Raw genomic sequence first — 19,688 nt, forward strand, 5'->3', positions numbered from 1 at the left:
CATCAAGAACATCTACAGGGAACGCGACCGTCGAGCACCCAGCCCACCCAGCACCCACTCTGCTCTCGCTGCTGCCATCAGGAAAGAGGTCTCAAAGCCACAAGTCTCACACCCGCCAGGTTCAGGAACAGCTGCCACCCCTCCACCATCAGACTCCTCAACGACAAACTCAATCAGAGACTCATTTAAGGTCTCTTACTTTGTACATGTATTGCACAGTCAGTTTGCTTATATTTCTTTACCTTGTGTGTAGTTTTTTTTGCACTACCAATAAGTGATAATTGTGCCTGGCCTGCAGGAAAAAGAATCTCAGGGTTGTATGTGATGTCATGTATGTACTCTGACAATAAATCTGAAATCTGAATCTGCATCTCCACCCACCCAATCTTGCTAATTGGCTGTTAACAGGGTAGGGGAGTGGATTGGGGATATGCGCCTGAGATTATTTGAAAATGGAGAAACATGGGATCAACTTGCACCATGCTGGTGTGCAGAAGGACCTGGGAGTGCCTGTGCATGGAACGCAAAAGGGTGGTTAGCAGGTGCAGCAGATAATCAAGAAGGCAAGTGGGCTTCACTCTATGTCTGACCCCGGGAGTATGTGATGGGTTGGTGTGGAGGGAGATTCACTCTGTGTCTGATCCCAGGAGTGTGTAATGGGATGGTGCAGAGGGAGCTTCACTCCGTGTTTGACACCAGGAGTGTGTGATGGGAAGGTGCGGATGGAGCCTCACTTTGTGTCTGACCCTGGGAGTGTGTGATGGGACGGTGTGGAGGGAGCTTCTCTCTGTGTCTGACCCTAGGAGTGGGTGATGGGATGGTGCAGATGGAGCCTCACTCTGTGTCTGACCCTGGGAGTGTGTGATGGGACGGTGTGGAGGAACAGAAGGACCTTTGGGTCTAAATTGCTCAAGGTTGCTATGTAGGTTGATAGGATAGTTACGAAGGCTGATGATACGCTGGGCTTCATTTTGTAGGGGATTGATTTCAAGAGCCGTGGGGTAATGTCACAGCTCATTAAAACCTCTGGTGAGACCATCTTGGAATATTGTGTTCCGTCCTGGTTGCCTCATTACAGGAAGGATGTGGAAGCTGTGGAAAGGAGATTTACCAGGATGATGCCTGGATTGGAGAACGTGTCTTCATCTCTTTGGAGAAAGACAAGAGGTGACCTAATGGAGGTCTATAAGATTATAAACGGCATTAATAAGGTGGACAGCTAGTAACCTTTTCCTGGTGGTGACACAAGCAAACACCATCGGCTATCTGTATAAGGTGAGGGAAGGAAAGTTTAAGGGGGACATCAGGGGTAAGTATTTTACACAGAGAGTGGTGGGTACCTGGGATGCACCTGCCAGGGGTGGTGGACATGACTGGTAGAAAAGGAACATTTCAAAGTCTCTCAGACAGGCACATGGATTCAAGAAAAATAGAGGGTTACAGGGAAGGTTGAGTAGGTTCATATTGGATGACCCAACATCGTGGGCCATTGGGCCTGTACATTCTGGAATGTTCTTGAATAATGAAGCAAACTCAAGTAGCCTTGGGCCTGCCCCTCTTTTCTGCCTTCTGTTCTCTCTGCCCATTCACCCTCCAGCTGCCCTTCTCTCACCTGTCCCCCCTCTCTCTGCCCATTCTCTATCTCACCTCCTTCTCCCTCCTGTCCCCATCTATACTCTCTCTCCCTCCTGTTCTGTCAGTCCCTTCACTCTCCCTCCCCTTCCCTCTCCCTCAATTTTGTCTCCCACCCACTCCCCTCTCCCATTTCCCCATTCTCTCGACAGTCCCCTTCTTTTTCCTATCTCCCATAATGTCTCTCATCCTCATCCTGCTCCCTTCCTCAACCCCTCATTCCCATCTCACTCCCCTTCCCATTTTCTTCCCCACGCGTCCTGCTCCCTCCCTCACCTACTCCTCCCGCTCCCCACCCCCTCACTCCCTCTCCTTCCCCATCTCTCCCACTCCCTCTCCCTCCCTTCCCCATCTCTCCCACACCCCTCTCTCCCTCCCTAATCCCCTCACCCACTCTCCACCCTCCTCTCTCCCTCCCTTCCACACCCTCTCCCTTCCCCACCCTCTCCCTCCCCCACCCCTCTCCCCTTCTCCACCCCATTACTCCCCTCTCCTCCATCCCCTCACTTCCCTCTCCCTCTGTTCCCCACCCCTCTCTCTCTTCCCCTTCTCAGCCCCACTCCCCTCTCTTCTATCCCCTTTATCTCCCCTCTCCCTCCCTTCTCCACCCGCTTTCTCCCCTCCCTCACCCTCCTCACTCTCCTCTCTCACCCCCTCACTCCCACTCCTCTCCTCTCCCTCCCCTCCCCCTCCTCCTCTCCCCTCATGTCCCCACCCCCCCTCCCAATGCTCTCATTTTTTGGAACTGTTGGGTGGTCCATCATCTCCAGGCCCCAGCCTTACCGTCTGCACAATGACCCTTCTCTGGAAGTCTGACATGGCACCGGCCTCCTCCTCGAGGCCCTTCTTGGCAGCCCACAGAAGCTGGTCCCCACTCACGTTGGAAAGCACCTTGCTGTTCACCCCCTTCACCAGGCTGCCCAGTCTCACCAAGTCCAAACCAGAGATGACCTGTGGGAGAGGCAGTGGGTTTACATCGGGGACAGGCTGATCACACCCACCACCCCATCCTCCCCCACCACCCCGCTGCCCTGAACCAAGCACTGCCTGCAAGGAGGCGGCACAGGTCCTGTCAGTGGGCTGAAGAGGTGAAGAATCTCATGAAATGGGGCGAGAGGAACAATCTGAGTCTCAACGTGGAAAAGACGAAGGAGATGATTGTGGGTTTCAGGAGGACTAGGAGTGACCACCCTCCACCACACGTCAACAACTCCATAGTGGAGAGAACCAAGCTCTTGGAGTTCACTTAGGGACCTATCGTGGACACTCGTCTCCTCACTTGTCAGGAAGGCGGAACAGTGACTACACTTCCTGAGAAGACTAAAGTGGGCAAGGCTGTCGGCCACCATCATGCAACCTTCTATAGGAGCTCTATCCAGAGCGTCCTGGCCGGCTGCATCACAGTGCGGGGACGGTCGCTGCAGAGAAATAGGTCAGAGGTCAGTCCACAGGACCATCAAAGTGGCAGTGACATTACTGGAGTCTACTTCCCCACGCCCCCCCCGCCCCAAATCGACATTGTCTGAAGAGGATGCGCAAAATCATTGAGGATCCCTTCCACCCCACACACAGCATCTTTCAGCTGCTTCCATCGGAGAAGAGATACAGGAGGATCAGGGCCAGCACCACCAGGCTGAGGAACAGCTTCTTCCCACGGGCAGTGAGAACGCTGAACGACCAAAGGAACTGCTCACACTGACCCTTCAAGATTCTCATGTTCAAGAAATAAAAAATATTTGTACTGTTTGCTTCAACGTGCATTATGTCTGGGTGTGTGTCTGCGTGCTTTTCACCAAGGACCAGAGAACGCTGTTTCATCAGGTTGTACGTGCAATCAGATGACAATAAATTACTTGTCTTGAGCCTAGGACCCTCTGCATGTTTGTCCAACAATGGGTGGCCAAGGCTCAAAGCTGTCTGCACTGTGGGTGGTTCCTTCCTCTGTCCCTTCCTTCCAACCCCGACCACCCTCTCTGCTGCGCCCTGCATTCGGTACTGCCACCATCCTCCCTGGTCCCACAGAGGTACAGCACAGAGACAGGCTCTTCTGCCCCTCCATCCATGCTGACCCTTTTATTCATCTATTACTTATCTCATTTGCCTGTATTAGGAACATCAGAAACAGGAGCAGGAGTCGGCCATTCGGCCCACTGATCCTGCTCCGCCTTTCAATGTGATAACGGCTTATCTGATGATAGGTTCACTTCCACCTACCTGCCTTTTCCACATATCCCTTAATTCCCTGACGATGTAAAAATCTATCCAACCCTGTCTTAAATCTATTTAATGTGGTCGCCTCCACTGCTTCAATGGGCAGCAAATTTCACAGATTCCCCACCCTCTAGGAAAAGCAGTTCCTCCTCATCTCTGTCCTAAATCTACTCCCCTGAATCTTGAGACTATGTCCCCTTGTTCTGGTCTCCCCCACCAATGAAAGTATCGTTCATCCGTCCATCCATAATATAATGTTATACATTTCAATAAGATCCCATCTTATTCTTCTAAATTCCAGCGAGTGCAGTCCCAGATGACTCCATCTCTCCTCATAGGCCAACCTCTTCATCTCTGGAACCAACCTGGTGCACCTCCTCGGCACCACCTCCAAAGCCAGTCCATCCTTCCTCAAGTGCAGGGACCAGAACTGCACGCAGTTCTCAGATGCGACCTCACCAGGACCTTGTACAATTGCAGCACGACCTCCCTGCTCCTAAATTCAATCCTTGCATGCAGATCTTGTCTACATGGCAACGACACCTGATCATATCACCTCCTCTATTAGTGCCTTCCAGAGGGCCAGCCACTCCTTGGAAAACCTTACCCTCCTCAACCCCAACCCCTCTGTGATGTTAAACACCTCTCCTTCCTGATTCTACAGAGTCCTTGGAGTATTATGGGCAGTTTTGGGCTCCTCATTTAAGAAAGGATGTGCTGACATTGGAGAGGGTTCAGAAGAGGTTCATAAGGATGATTCCGGGAGTGAAAAGGTTATCACGAGGAGCATTTGGCCTGTGCTCGTTGGAATTTAGGAGAATGTCGGGGGGGGGGGGGGGGTTTTATTGAAACTTTTTGAATGTTGAAAGGTGTGGACAGAGGAGATGTAGAAAGGGTCCCCGTGGTGGGAGAGTCTAGGACAAAAGGGCAGAACTTCAGGATTGAAGGGCATCCGCTTAGAATTTCTTCAGTCAGAGGGAAATGGTAAAGGTTTCATTATTGTCACATAATACTACATTTAAAATGTGACATACGTAAAATATGTGGTAAATCTGTAGAATTTGTGGCCACGGGCGGATTTGGAGGCCGGGTCATTGGGTGTATTTACGGCAGATATTGAAGGGTTCTTGATGAGCCAAGGCATCAAAGGTTACAGGGAGAAGGTCGGGCAGTGGAGCTAAGTGGGGAGAATGATGGAATGATGGAATGATGGGGGCAGACTCGATGGGCTGAATGGCCTATTTCTACTCCTGTATTTTATGGGAATGTTAACTATTTCTCTCTCCATAGCTGCTACTTGACCAGTTGAGTGCTTCCAGCACTTTGTTTCGGACTTCTGGCATCTGCGCTTTTCTGGACTTTTGATTCTGATTATTCTGGGAGTTTCCTGCCTTCGGTTGTTTCAGGCTGCAGCCTGCTCCCTCCCCCCTCCCACCTCTCTCTTGCACCTGGCCCGGGCTCGGGGTCCGATCCCCAGATCGCTCTACCATTGCTCACCTGCCCTTTATGCCGGAGGAACTTCTTGACCAGAATCGCGCACTGACGCTTCGACCAGCCACGCCCCTGGCCCAGGTCTCCTATGACGTCGGAAATGTCACTGTCACTGATCTTGGTGAGCTGCCTGCTGGACAGGGCAGAGGCAAAGGGTCCTATTTCACTCAGGAATTCCTTCCTCAGCACCTGTTTTTGGGCCAGATGCCTGAGTAGGATTGTGAAGTTCTGCAGAACAAAGTGATCAGCACAGGGAGAGATTAGGAGGTTATCACACAGATACCCAACCACAGGGAACTCAGTACGATCCCAGACCCCACCTGACCATGGCACTCTATCCATCTGCCAATCCACCCCAGCCTCAACCAATCCCAGCCTCAACCAATACCAGCCTCAACCAATCCCAGCCTCAACCAATCCCAGCCTCATCCTATCCCCACCTCACTCAATCCCTGCCTCACTCAATCCCAGCCTCACTCAATCCCAGCCTCACCCTATCCCAGCCTCACCCTATCCCCGCCTCATTCAATCCCACCTTCATCCAATCTCCGCCTCACCTGATCTCAGCCTCACGCTATCCCACTACACCCAACCCTGGCCCCTTCACCCATTCCTGGCCCCTTCACCCATTCCTGGCCCCTTCACCCAATCCTGGCCCCTTCACCCAATCCAACCTTCACTCAATCCCCACTTCATCTGATCCCAGCCTCACCCTATCCTGGCCCCTTCAACCATTCGCGACCCCTAAACCCAATCCCAGCCTCACCCAATCCCAGACTCATCCTATCCCCGCCTCATTCAATCCCACCTTCATCCAATCTCTGCCTCACCTGATCTCAGCCTCACGCTATCCCACTACACCCAACCCTGGCCCCTTCACCCATTCCTGGCCCCTTCACCCATTCCTGGCCCCTTCACCCAATCCTGGCCCCTTCACCCAATCCCACCTTCACTCAATCCCCACTTCACCTGATCCCAGCCTCACCCTATCCTGGCCCCTTCAACCATTCGCGACCCCTAAACCCAATCCCAGCCTCACCCAATCCCAGACTCATCCTATCCCCGCCTCATTCAATCCCACCTTCATCCAATCTCCGCCTCACCTGATCTCAGCCTCACGCTATCCCACTACACCCAACCCTGGCCCCTTCACCCATACCTGGCCCCTTCACCCAATCCTGGCCCCTTCACCCAATCCCACCTTCACTCAATCCCCACTTCACCTGATCCCAGCCTCACCCTATCCTGGCCCCTTCAACCATTCGCGACCCCTAAACCCCAACCTCACCCAATCCCAGCCTCTGTACTCGAGAGGAGGTGTGTGTGTGTATGGTGTGGGAGTATTCGGGCAGACTTGTTCCTTCTTTCCACATCTGAGCTCAGTGACCCAATGTCCAGCTTGTCTGGAGACCACGGTTCCACCAGGTGTCCCTGCAAACAGCAATGTTGTGCCCTGCTGATATTTTGAAGATTTCTCTTTAATAGAACTTCACCTCCTTGGCGCCCTTGTTCCGGCAGCTTTTCATGTAGCTCAGAAGTGCCTCCGCCTTTTCTTTGTCAACAGACTCTGCATTATCATAGAAACAAGCCAGACCTCCCAAGCTGAAATGTAGAAACCAAGATCAAGCACAAGGCCGGCATCATGGGAAACGTACCCCACCCTGACCAGGTCCCAGAGTCCTGAGGCATAAGGTAATGCTATGGGTATCATGGGGGATTTACTTCACTGGGGGAGGGGGAACCTCGCTGGGGAGTGGAAGGTGGGGGAGGGGAGGGGAGGTGGGGAGGGGGAACTTCGCTGGGCGAGGGGGAGGGGGAGGGGGATCCTCACTGGAGGAAGGGGGAGGGGGAACTCACTGGGGGAGGAGGAGGTGCAGGCAAGGGCTCTTCCTTTCCTCCCCCCCCTCCCACCCCAATCCCCATTCTCGTCACCCACCGGCTGACATTCCAGAGTTGGGCCCGGTCTGTGCAGTATATCTTCAGCTTGACTAGTAAGTGCTTTGCCCGCCTGGGGTCCAGATTATCCTTCTGGGACAGCCACCTCGAGAAGTTGCCGTTGTTGTAGAGGTCGCAGAGCTGAGGGAGAAAAGCATGGGGGGACTCACAGAACTGGTGGAGCATATGGATGAGGACTGGGTTGGAGTAAGTGGAGCAGGTCCATCACACACTCCCGGGGTCAGACAAAGAGTGAAGCTCCCTCCGCACCGTCCCATCACACACTCTCAGGGTCAGACCCAGAGTGAAGCTCCCTCCACACCATCCCATCACACACTCCCGGGGTCAGGCACAGAGTGAAGCTCCCTCTGCACCGTCCCATCACACACTCCCAGGGTCAGACACAGAGTGAAGCTCCCTCAACTTCGTCCCATCACACACTCCCGGATCGGACACAGAGTGAAGCTCCCTCCGCACCATCCCATCACACACTCCCGGGGTCAGACACAGAGTGAGGCTCCATCCGCACCATCCCATCACAAACTCCCAGGGTCAGAGACAGAGTGAAGCTCCCTTCACACCATCCCATCACACACTCCCGGGTTCAGACACAGAGTGAAGCTCCCTCAACACCGTACCATCACACACTCCCGGATCGGACACAGAGTGAAGCTCCCTCCGCACAGTCCCATCACACACTCCCAGGGTCAGACCCAGAGTGAAGCTCCCTCCGCACCGTCCCATCACACACTCCCGGGGTCAGACCCAGAGTGAAGCTCCGTCCGCACAGTCCCATCACACACTCCCAGGGTCAGACCCAGAGTGAAGCTCCCTTCACACCATCCCATCACACACTCCCGGGTTCAGACACAGAGTGAAGCTCCCTCCACACCACCCCATCACAAACTCCCAGGGTCAGAGACAGAGTGAAGCTCCCTTCACACCATCCCATCACATACTCCCGGGGTCAGACTGTAATGGAAGATTTAAACCGTGTTGTTTTTTTTACTTTTGCAGCCTTTGGTTCTGCAAGGCTGAGAACCTGCTTGTGTTTTAGAATCAGCAGACATAAGCTAAATTCCACCGAGGGGCCAGAGATGCAGTTATCTGACGAAAGGACATCTGTGTACCAACATTTAATCTTCCTGCTTGTTTTGGTCACAGACTGTCAGAGGCCAGCCTTGATGCAAAATAAGCCATTGTATTCAAAGTGAGAAGCTGAAAATTACATTATTTGATAGAAGCCTAGGCATGCTAGCTTGCTCGCTTATCTTTCTAACTGTGCTGGGAATAGGTGCTTGGGTAAGCAGTTTTTGGGTAATATCAGCCATGGTCCCGCTGCTGAAGTTTGAAACTCTGAGAGGTGGCCACATCTCTCAGCAAGAAGAAGAACTTCTAGAGTCCAGCTAATGTCCCGGTCGTGGGAGGTGAATGTGATAGTACAGATCTATCACCAATGTACATAGTGTATATAGTTACTGTATCTAGACTGTGCTTACAGCGATTGGCTGAGAGCTAAGCCACACCTATTGTCTGGGCCTTAAAGGGTTATGTCCCTAGCCAGGTCGGATCATTCCGGACTGGTCGGCCACCTGTGAAGAGCTCCGGTCTTTTGCTAATAAAATCCTACATTCGGCCTACCACCAGCTCCCGATCCGCTGCGAGGACCGACCATTCACGGCCTTTGAAGCGAATGGGCGGCTATATCAATTTCTCAGGGTACCATTCGGGGTCACGAATGGTGTCGCGGTCTTCCAGCGGGAAATGGACAGGATGGTGGACCAGAACAGGCTAACCGCTACCTTCCCGTATCTGGACAATATCACCATCTGCGGCCACGACATGCAGGACCACGACGCCAACCTATACAAATTTCTTCAAACTGCCCGTCAGCTGAACCTGACTTACAATTTGGACAAGTGTGTCTTCCGGACCACACGACTCGCTATTCTAGGTTGTGTGGTGGAGAACGGGATAGTAATGCCAGATCCTGACCGCATGCGTCCCCTAATGGACTTACCCCCCCCCCCCCCACCCACATACCCATAAAGCTCTCAAACGTTGCCTGGGCCTTTTCTCGTATTACGCCCAATGGGTTCCACACTACGCCAACAAGGCGCGTCCTCTTATAAAGACCACCTCCTTTCCCCTCTCGACCGAAGCCACAGCGGCTTTCGATCGAATCAAATCCGACATCGCTGCTGCGACGCTGCACGCGATCGATGAGTCTGTCCCGTTTCAAGTCGAGAGCAATGCATCCGACTTCACCCTGGCAGCCACCTTGAACCAGGCCGGTCGGCCTGTAGCCTTCTTCTCCAGAACCCTCCAGGGTCCGGAGAGTAGACACTCCTCGATCGAGAAGGAGGCCCAGGCCATAGTTGAAGCGGGAGGCGCTTTACACCTCGCTGGGAGGCGCTTTACACTGTTGACTGATCAATGCACGGTCTCCTTCATGTTCAGCAACACCCAGCGTGGTAAGATAAAAAAACGACAAAATCGCCAGATGGAGAATCGAACTCTCCACCTTTAACTATGACATCCTGTACCGGCCTGGTAAGCTCAACGACCCGCCTGACGCACTCTCCAGGGGGACGTGCGCCAGCATACAGATGGACAGACTACGGAAACTCCATGAGGCGCTCTGTCATCCAGGGGTCACTAGGTTTGCTCACTTTGTCAAGGCGCGCAACTTACCCTACACAGTCGAGGAGATCCGCTCCATGACCCGAGCCTGTTCGGTGTGCGCTGAATGCAAGCCCCACTTCTTCCGTCCGGATAACTCCCACGTTATCAAAGCCACCCGCCCCTTCGAGCGTCTTAGCGTAGACTTTAAGGGGCCCCTACCGTCGACCAACCGTAATACCTACATCCTTACAGCCATCGACGAGTACTCCCGCTTCCCATTCGCTGTGGCCTGCCCAGACACTACTGCCACCTCAGTGATACAGGCTCTTCACAGTATTTTCACCATCTTTGGGTACCCCAATTCCATCCACAGTGATAGGGGGTCCTCATTCATGAGTGCAGAGCTGCGACAGTACCTTCTGGAGTGTGGTATTGCTTCAAGCAGGACCACGAGCTATAACCCACGCAGTAACGGCCAGGTCGAGAGGGAGAAGGCCACCATATGGAGAGCGGTTACACTGGCTCTCCAGTCTAAAGGTCTCCCCACCTCTCACTGGCAGGAGGTTCTCACTAGTGCCTTACACTCCATCCGCTCCCTCCTATGTACTGCAACAAAAGCCACCCCCCACGAAAGGATGTTCCTTTTCCCGAGGAAATCTGAATCAGGAACCACTGTACCGGCATGGCTCACCGTCCCTGGCCCCGTCCTTTTGCGACGCCACATCCAGCACTCAAAGAACGACCCCTTGGTCGACCGAGTGACTCTACTCCACGCGAACCCACATTACGCCTACGTTGAGTTCCCAGACGGGCGGGAGGACACTGTTTCAGTGCGGGACCTAGCTCAGGACGCGGTAGACCCAGCAAACCCCCCAACCCAACCTTCCCCAACTCTTTATTCTCCAGGCCCCGTGCCGCAGCAGAAGGACCAACAGCACCCCAATGACCCGGGCAACCCTGCCGACAACACGACTGGGGAATTGAGCGACGGAGCAGTCGCACCCGACGAGCCCGCTGGCGACACCACTCCAGCGACCCCAATCCCGGCACCACGGCGGTCACGCCGGATGGTCAGAACCCCTGACCGCTACAGTCCTTGACCTACCCCTTCCTTTAATTCTCTCCCTCGTTTTTGTTTTTTTTTCCCAGGGTCAGTTCTCCAAGAAGGGGTGAATGTGATAGTACAGATCGATCACCAATGTACATAGTGTATATAATTACTGTATCTAGACTGTGCTTACAGCGATTGGCTGAGAGCTAAGCCACACCTATTGTCTGGGCCTTAAAGGGTTGTGTCCCTAGCCAGGTCGGATCATTCCGGACTGGTCGGCCACCTGTGAAGAGCTCCGGTCTTTTGCTATTAAAAGCCTTGGTTTGGATCAACGTCTTTGGTTCTTTCGACGAGCTCTACAGTGGAGAAGCTGCTACCGGCGCCCCGACAACTGCTATAAGTGTGGAGTCGTTGCCTCGCTTCGGCATTTGGGACCAGTCCAGGCGTTGATAAGTATAGTTGGGAAGGGCTAGCATATTGTAGTTTGAAATCAGCTTTTGAATTTGTAATAAACATTTGTATAAACTGAACTGCTCTTGGTGTGTGTGTACATTTTCTTTCGGTAGCTCAAACACTGTGACCAATCTAAAACGAACAAAGTGAGAGGTACAAGTTTACCCATGACACAGACCCAGAGTGAAGCTCCCTCCGCACTGACCCATCACATACTCCAGGGGTCAGACACAGAGTGAAGCTCCCTCCGCACCGTCCTATCACACACACCCGGGGTCAGACACAGGGTGAAGCTCCATCCACACCGTCCCATCACATACTCCCGGGGTCAGAGACAGATCCACACCGACCCCTCACACACTCCCGGGGTCAGACACAGGGTGAAGCTCCCTTCACACCGTCCCATCACACACTCCAAGGGTCAGACAGAGAATGAAGCTCCCTCCACACCGTCCTGTCACACATTCCCAATACACATTTTAGTTCCAGGAAACCTCTCCATGCCCAGTTTTAGTTTGACATCCCAACCTGCAGACACAGTCATTGTAATCAGAACTACCTGCTCAGGCCGGATTTGTTTAAAATCCTCATCAGGGGCGTGGATGATGAATATTCCTAACACAGCCAACCTTTTATTATTTATCCAGCGTGGCCCACAATCATCTGGAGAGAGGAGAGAGATATTTTTGTAAGCTTGTGCACTCCTTGATCTGCTTCTGAACAAAGTGCTTCAGGTGCACCTGCTCTCTCCAACTTGAACTGGTTTTTCCGGAACCTGGGATTTAAAAAAAATCTCCTTTTGATGTTTTCTTCGTTTTTCCATTTGGCAATTCCCAGTAAGTCTTTTTTCACTTTGATTTAAGGCAGGGCAATTCAATTTAAGACAATTTGCAGAAAAAAATCAGCTTGGAAGCAAGAATAGGAAACTGGCTGAGTTTGGAGAGATTGGGGGCATTTCAGAAATAGGGAGGGGTGTAGGGAACTGGATTAAGTTACAGAGACAGGGAGGGGTGCAGGGGACCGGAGGGGGTTAGAGAGATAGGGAGGGATGTAGGGGACTGGAGGGGGTTACAGAGACAGGGAGGGGTGTAGGCGACCAGTGAGTGTTACAGAGATAGGGATGGGTGTAGGGGACCGGAGGGGGATACAGAGACAGGGAGGGGTGTAGGGGACCGGAGGGGGTTACAGAGATGGAGAGTGGTGTCAGTTTACAGAAATATGAAAGGGTGTTGGGGTTGTGGGAGTTACAGAGATAGAGAGGAATGTTGGTGATCTGTGGGGGGGTACAGATATCAGAAGAGGTATTGAGGCCAGAGGGGTTTACAGATATAGAGAGAGGTTTGGAGACCAGAGGATGTTACAGAGACAGGGAGGAGCGCTGGGGACTGGAGCAGTTTACAGAAACAGGGAGGGGTGTAGGGGACCAGAGGGGGTTACAGAGACAGGGAGGGGTGTAGGGGACCGGAGGGGTTTACAGAGACAGGGTGTGATGCACTGAGGTAGCAGCGAGCAAGCACAAACTCAAAAGACTGTACAACAGGCTAATTCCAGATAAAAGTCTGAACACCAGTTCAAGCCTTGCTGGCTCCCTGTATGACTGGCTCAGGAGGGGCCGGCTCAGGTTTCTATTCAGGTTGGCTGATTGACAGCCGGCCAGGTGGGGTCAGCCCCTTAGGTGGTCTTCCAGCAGGTACAGAGATCACCTCCTGCAGTCGGCTGGTGGTGGTATCACCATACAGGGAGAGGAGTAGGGGAGAGAGGGGGTTACAGAGACAGGGAGGGGTGTAGGGGACTAGAAGGGGTTACCGAGATCGTAGTGGGTTACAGAGACAGAGAGATGTGTTGGGGACTGGAGGAGGTTAGTGAAAGTGGAGGGGATTACAGAGACAGGGAGGGTTGTTGGGGTTATAGAGACAGGGAGGCATGCCACATGTGGGAATTGAGGGTTGATGGAACATAGTTACAGGAGCTGTCACTCAGACATAGCTGATCACTTTCTGCACCCAGCAACAGGTGAATCTTTGGAACACTGGACTCTGAAAGGCTGCAGAGATTCTGTCCATTCAGGACAGAGATCAACAGATTACACTCGACAACAAAGATGTTGCTTCCTGAACACGTTTGAGTATTTTATGGATTTTGGGTTAGTGATCACATAAAAAAATCACCTTAAATTTTCCTATCATGCATTAGTTTTTAAATATATCCTACTTTTTGTGATTTCCTGTATTATTTTAAGTTGACTTCAAGTGACAAAGTGCAATTGATTTTCTGCGTTCGCCCTCGGACTCCTTCCCCGCCGATCTACGGTGAACGGTTTCCCCAAGACATCATGACTGTGCAAAAGCGGTATCGGGCAACTGGAATACATCAACGCTGCCCGACTATTGTTGGACACTGATGGGAGGGGCATCAGATGCCGAGTACAAATGAAAATCAGCGGCAAAAACATTTTTATGTCAGTTAACTCGCGCAATGTGTCAGCATCGTGATGCAATTAAACATTGGTAAATTCCATCAAAGTTAAATTAATGCTTTCTAACTGGTGCAGCAGATTGAAGTTGTCTAGAACAATCCTCCATTTTTTGTTTTCAGGAAACAAACTTTTTGAAAATATTTGTTGCCCAGTGTATATAGAGGTTCTGGGAATCAAGGCACATCAGGTTGCGGCAGGGAAAAGATCAGCCGTAATGTCCTAGATGGGGATCCACTTAAGGGGCTGACCGGCCTCCTGCATTCTTGGAAGCCGTGCTGAAGAAGGTGAGGCAGATGCACCAGTGGGGTTGAAGTCAACAAGATTCTGAGAGGCATAGACAGGGTGGATGGCTAGCAACCTCTCTCCCAGGGCAGGAATAGCAGACACCAGGGGACATTTGTACAATGTGAGGGGACGAAAATTTAGGGGAGATATGATTTTTTTAAAACACAGAGAGCTGTCGATGTGATGATGTAATGGGGAGGGGCGTATTAAGAGGGTGGAGTGAAGGGGGAGACATGATCTCACCTCTGGAGGGATCCCGACTGCTGTTGAGGGCTGGGATGGACTGATTGGTGCGAGGGGGCATCTTCCCATCCGAGCAGTGAGAGGATAACATGCTCCTCCGGGCCCACAAGAAGATTTCCATTCGCATCTCCTTGCTCAGCTGGTGGTACCTCTCGCAGAAGAACCTCATCCTGGGGAAAGACAGATGTGGTAGCATCATCCCGCCTGCCCGCTTACCCTGGCCGGGTGCTGGGCCACACCCCTGCCCGCAGCTCAATCTCGCTGGCGATGCAGGCCAATGCTTGGTTGGTGCAGGAGCAAGGTTCGGCCTTGGCGAGAGTTCCTGGTTGGACCAATGGGGCCGCTGGCGTGGATCTGGCCTGGGCCAGTGTGGTCTGGTCTAGATTGGTCTTGGCCAGTGGGTCCTGAGCCAGTGGGGCCTGGGTCTGGTTCAGTGTGGTCTGATACAGTTGACCGGGGCAGAATGGGCTGCTGCAGCACCCTTGTGGTGGGTGGGTGGGAGGGTGCTGCGTTGGGTGGGAGGGTGCCACACTCTTCCACCCACCGCGGCACCCTCCGTCCCACTGTGCCAGTCCCCACCCAAGTCAGGAGTGGGGATGAGGAGGGGGAGGTGGGATGTAGATGTGCCAGCATGGGTGTGGGCATCCCCCTTTGCCCTGGCACTCACATAAGCTGCAGTTGTTTAGAGTCCCTGGCATTGGGTAGCTTGCGAATGGTGTCCGCCTTCGCCCGCAGCAGGTGGTTCTCGGACCCCCAAAGCAGTAGCTTTAACACAGGTGGATGTAGGCTGGTCAGGTTGGTCAGCACGAGGCTCCATGCCATCTCCGAGCTACAACTCTTCTCCACACAGCCCATCAGCTTCTGGCCATATTCATCGTCCTGGGGATACACACACCTCAATCCCCATCTCCAGTCCCCATCCACCAAACTCTTCCCATCACATACTCCCAGGGTCAGGCATGGAGTGAAGCTCCCTCCGCACCGTCCCGTCACACACAACCAGGGTCAGACACAGAGTGAAGCTCCCCCCGCACCGTCCCATCACACACTCCTGGGTTCAGACACAGAGTGAAACTCTCTCCGCACCATTCCATCACACACTCCAGGGGTCAGACCCAGAGTGAAGCTCATTCCACACCGTTCCATGACACACTCCTGGGGTCGGACAGAGTGAAGTTCCCTCCACACCATCCCATCACACACTCCAGGGTTCAGACCCAGAGTGAAGCTCCTTCCACACCATCCCATGACACACTCCTGGGGTCGGACACAGAGTGAAGCTCCCTCCATACCATCCCATCACACACTCCCGGTGGAAACGCCAGGGTGTATGGACGTCAGCTCACCTTCATTGTGTAGTGGTACAGCATCAGGAAGACAGGGACATTTACTCTGGGGCAACCTCTGGCCGCATCCATCTTCTCCGGAGACAGGAAGAAGAACAGACACAAGGTCACATGCTGTCCATAAGTGCCAGGTCAGCAGTTGCACTAAACCCAACAGTCTTACTGAGTACAAACACAGGTCATTGGGAATGTTTCAATCCAATGTCCAACCACTGAAGTCTCTGGTCTCTGGGATCACTGGCCCAGCATCTGGCCACTAGGGTCTCTGGACAAGTGGCTGGTCATTGGAATCACTGGCCAAGTGTCCCATTAGTGGGGTCACTGGCCCAGTGGCTGTCTACTGGGGTCACTGGTCCAGTGTCCAGCCACAAATGGTCGTTGCTCCGGTGGCTGGCCACTGGGGTTACTGATCCAGTGTTTGTCCACTGGGGTGACTAGCCAAGTGTCCAGCCACTGAGGTCATTGATGCTGCATATCCATTGGGGTCACTAGCCCAGTGTTCATCCACTGGGGTCAGTTCTCCATTGTCCAGTCACTGAAGTCACTGGTCCTGTCTGGCCAGTGTGGTCACAGTTCATGTGGTCACTAGTCCTCCATCTGTCCACTGGGGTCACTGGTCCAGCATATGTCCACTATGGTCACTGGTCCTCCATCTGTCCACTGGGGTTACTGGTCCAGTGTCTGTCCATTGTGGTCACTGGTCCTCCATCTGTCCACTGGGGTCACTGGTCTAGAGTTTGTCCACTATGGTCACTGGTCATCCATCTGACCACTGGGGTCACTGGTCTAGAGTCCGTCTACTATGGTTACTTGTCCTCCATCTGTCCACTGGGGTCACTGGTCCAGTGTCTGTCCACTATGGTCATTGGTCCAGGATCTAGCCATGGGGGATCCTGTCCGGGGTCAGACACAGAGTGAAGCTCCCTCTGCAACGTCCCATCACACACTCCCAGGGTCAGATACAGAGTGAAGCTCCCTCCACACCGTCCCATCACACATTCCCAGGGTCAGACACAGAGTGGTGTGCCTTGGGGGTGAGTGTCAGTGGGGTTAAGGTTACCTGCATAAATGGCATGTACGAAGAGTCGCTGAAGTTGCCGTAGGTTTTGTTCATCTTTCCCATCGTTTGATTGTCCATTGTGAATGGTGTAACCTCCTGTAACAACAGACCACATCCTCAGTCAAAAAGATCATAACCTTCTCCACTCCTGGGATATTAATGGCAGCCCATCATTTTGACCAGGTTGTCCTCTGTTAAATTTTTTTAAATTTTAAATTTAGACCTAGAGAACGGTAATAGTCCATTTCAGCCCATGAGTCTGTGCCGGCCAATAACACTCAATTAACCCACAGACCCCGGTATGTTTGGGATGGTGGGAAGGAACCGGACCACCCGAAAGAAACCCACACAGGCATGGGGAGATTGTACAAACTCCTTACAGAAACGTGGGGTTCGAACCTCAGTCCTGATCACTGGCGCTATAACTGGGCTGCCCCTCACCCTGTTCTCTCCTCTTCATTCCTCTCTCTACCCCCTCCCCCTCACCCACCGCCCTCGCGTTCCACCTGGATTCTCCAGAAGATGATATTGCCAAGTTTCGTATCCCCCACCCCCCCCCCCCCCCCCTTCACCGCAGTTCCAAGCAGCTGACAACTTGGCGAAACCCCCGGTCGCTCCAGCATGGGCTGGTGGTGGGAGGTTGAAGACACCCTAGAGGGTGTGAAAAGTCCCGGAGATCCCCTGTTAACGCACGGGTAATCATCGGTGGGGGAATTAAGAATCCGAATTTATTGTCACAAACATCACGAAATTTGTTGTTTTGAGGCTGCACCACAGGTGAAAATATTGCATTCAATTACATTTTTAAATAAATACATTCGTGGAAAAAGAAAAGAAAACGAGCTAGTCTCTGTGGGTCATTATCCATTCGGACAGAACCACAGAACATCACAGCACAAAAACAGGACCTTCAGCCCTTCTAGTCTGTGCCAAACCATTTTTCTGCCAAGTCCCACTGACCTGCACCCAATCCATACCTCTCCATACCCCTCCCATCCATGTCCCTGTCCAAATTCTTCTTCAATGTTAAAACTTGAGTCCGAATTCGTCACTTCAGCTGGCACACTCCCACTGCTCTCTGCTTGAAGAAGTTCCCCCTAAATTTTTCTCCTTTCTCCCTTAACCCATGTCCTCCAGTTTGTATCGCACCCACCCTCAGTGGAAAAAGCCTATCTGTCTATACCCCTCATAGTTTTAAATATCAAATCTTCCTTCATTCTTCTACTCTCTTGGGAATAAAGACCTAACCTGTTTAACCTTTCCCTGTAACTCAATTTATGATGGTGGAGGAGAAGAAGCCGTCCTTGTGCTGCTGAGTGCTTGTCTCCTCCTTCCCGATGGTAGCAGAGTGAAGAGGGCATGGCCTGGGTGGTTCTCAACCTTTTTCTTTCCACTCACATCCCACTTTAAGTATTCCCTAAGCCATCGGTGCTCTGTAAGGAATTGCTTAAGGTGGGATGTGGGTGGAAAGAAAATGTTTGAAATCCACTGTTTTAACTGTCCCTAATTGACTCGTTATGTGCACTGTTTCATAACTCCAAAGGAAATGGGCCAATGACAATTTTTCTCAAGCAAAATATTTCAGTAACAATTGGGTCTTCAGCAGTGATTCTCAACCTTCCCTTCCCACCCTCATCCAACCCTTACTAATCACAGAGCCCCGATGGCCGAGGGATGACTAAAGGTGGTGAGTGAGTGGAAAGAGAAAAGTTGAGAACCACTGCTTTAGACATACAGCGCGCTAACAGCCCATTTTGGTCCATGTGTCCATGCCGCCAAATTTACACTCAATTAACCCACACTCCCGTTATGTCTCAAATGTTTTGTACGCTCCTGAAGTCCACAATCAGCTCCTTAGCTTTGCCGATGTTCTTTATAGAGCAAAGGTAAAAATACATAACTGACGTTTCGGACTGGAGCCCTTCGTCACAGTATGGAAAAAATGTCAGCAAGCCTCCGAACAAAAGACTAGGCCCACCCCCCATTTTATTTTGTTTGGAAGCCTACTGACATTTTCCTCACACCTTGATGAAGGGCTCAAGCCTGAAACGTCGGTTCTATATCTTTACCTTTGCTCTGCTTGACCTGCTGAGTTTCACCAGCGTTGCTTTTACGTCGATCGTGGTGTCTGCAGATTTCCGTGTTTTACCCCCGAGTGCAAGGCTGCTGTTATGGTGCTACCTGACCTATCACCCTTTGGAGAAGTTTAATTGCGGGAGATAGTGGGCTTGTAAAATATTTAGGTGGAACGCACATCTCCTGAAATGGAGGCAGAGGAATCTCGAACTCTGCCTCCATCTCGGGAGACAAGCTCTCCCTTGACATATTTTCCGAACCCACTACCTCGCACAACAAAACTCAATGAAGACAGTTTCGTGGGGATTCTTTCTCTCTGGCTGATCTCCCTCCCGTACACTTATTCTGTGATTCTGCGCTGGTGTCACCGATGCATAACAAAGACGTGCAGGAGAAACTCAGCAAGGTCACGGAGCATCTCGAGGAGGTAAAAGGGTAACCGACAGCTCGGTGCTGAGCCCTTCGTCAAAGAATGAGCAAAGGTAGGACTGCCAAGTTGAGGGGTTGAAATGCTGGGGAATTACCTGCGGGAATCGCATGGTCGAGGAGTTGCTGAAGTTGCTGTAGGTTTTGTTCATCATTTCCATCATCATGTTCCTCAGTTTCTCGTCAACACTTGGGAGAGAAGAGGATACGTGATCAGCAGCGATGGAGACAAACACACTCCTGTCTCAGTGCGGGGGCTGGTGTAGTGGGTGAGACTGGGGACGGGGGTAGGTGTGCAGTGGATGTGAACGGGGAAGGGGGTAGGTGTGCTGTGGGTGTGAACAGGGAAGTGGGTAGGTGTGCAGTGGGTGTGAATGG

At 52.3% G+C, this 19,688-nt stretch overlaps 1 protein-coding gene across 3 annotated transcripts in view; it reads right to left on the reverse strand.

The window, feature by feature from the left end:
- LOC138764486 (otoancorin-like) overlaps positions 1-19,688 on the reverse strand; it is a 72,968-nt gene that overhangs the window by 31,079 nt on the left and 22,201 nt on the right. For 2 of the 3 annotated variants that reach the window (XR_011358170.1, XM_069940471.1), the window contains exons 6-15: positions 19,409-19,499; positions 16,809-16,904; positions 15,749-15,823; positions 15,070-15,281; positions 14,403-14,572; positions 11,958-12,061; positions 7,271-7,410; positions 6,828-6,936; positions 5,341-5,562; positions 2,416-2,583 (exon numbers count right to left, since the gene is read on the reverse strand). Coding sequence is in view for 2 of the 3 variants with exons in the window: in XM_069940471.1 (XP_069796572.1) it covers positions 2,416-2,583; positions 5,341-5,562; positions 6,828-6,936; positions 7,271-7,410; positions 11,958-12,061; positions 14,403-14,572; positions 15,070-15,281; positions 15,749-15,823; positions 16,809-16,904; positions 19,409-19,499 (1,387 nt within the window). In the remaining variant the exon portion in view is untranslated. The remainder of the gene's footprint in view (positions 1-2,415; positions 2,584-5,340; positions 5,563-6,827; positions 6,937-7,270; positions 7,411-11,957; positions 12,062-14,402; positions 14,573-15,069; positions 15,282-15,748; positions 15,824-16,808; positions 16,905-19,408; positions 19,500-19,688) is intronic. The other variant, XM_069940473.1, reaches the window with a different exon arrangement.

This window comes from Narcine bancroftii, chromosome 5, assembly GCF_036971445.1.
Source record: "Narcine bancroftii isolate sNarBan1 chromosome 5, sNarBan1.hap1, whole genome shotgun sequence".
Classification (NCBI taxonomy): domain Eukaryota; kingdom Metazoa; phylum Chordata; class Chondrichthyes; order Torpediniformes; family Narcinidae; genus Narcine; species Narcine bancroftii.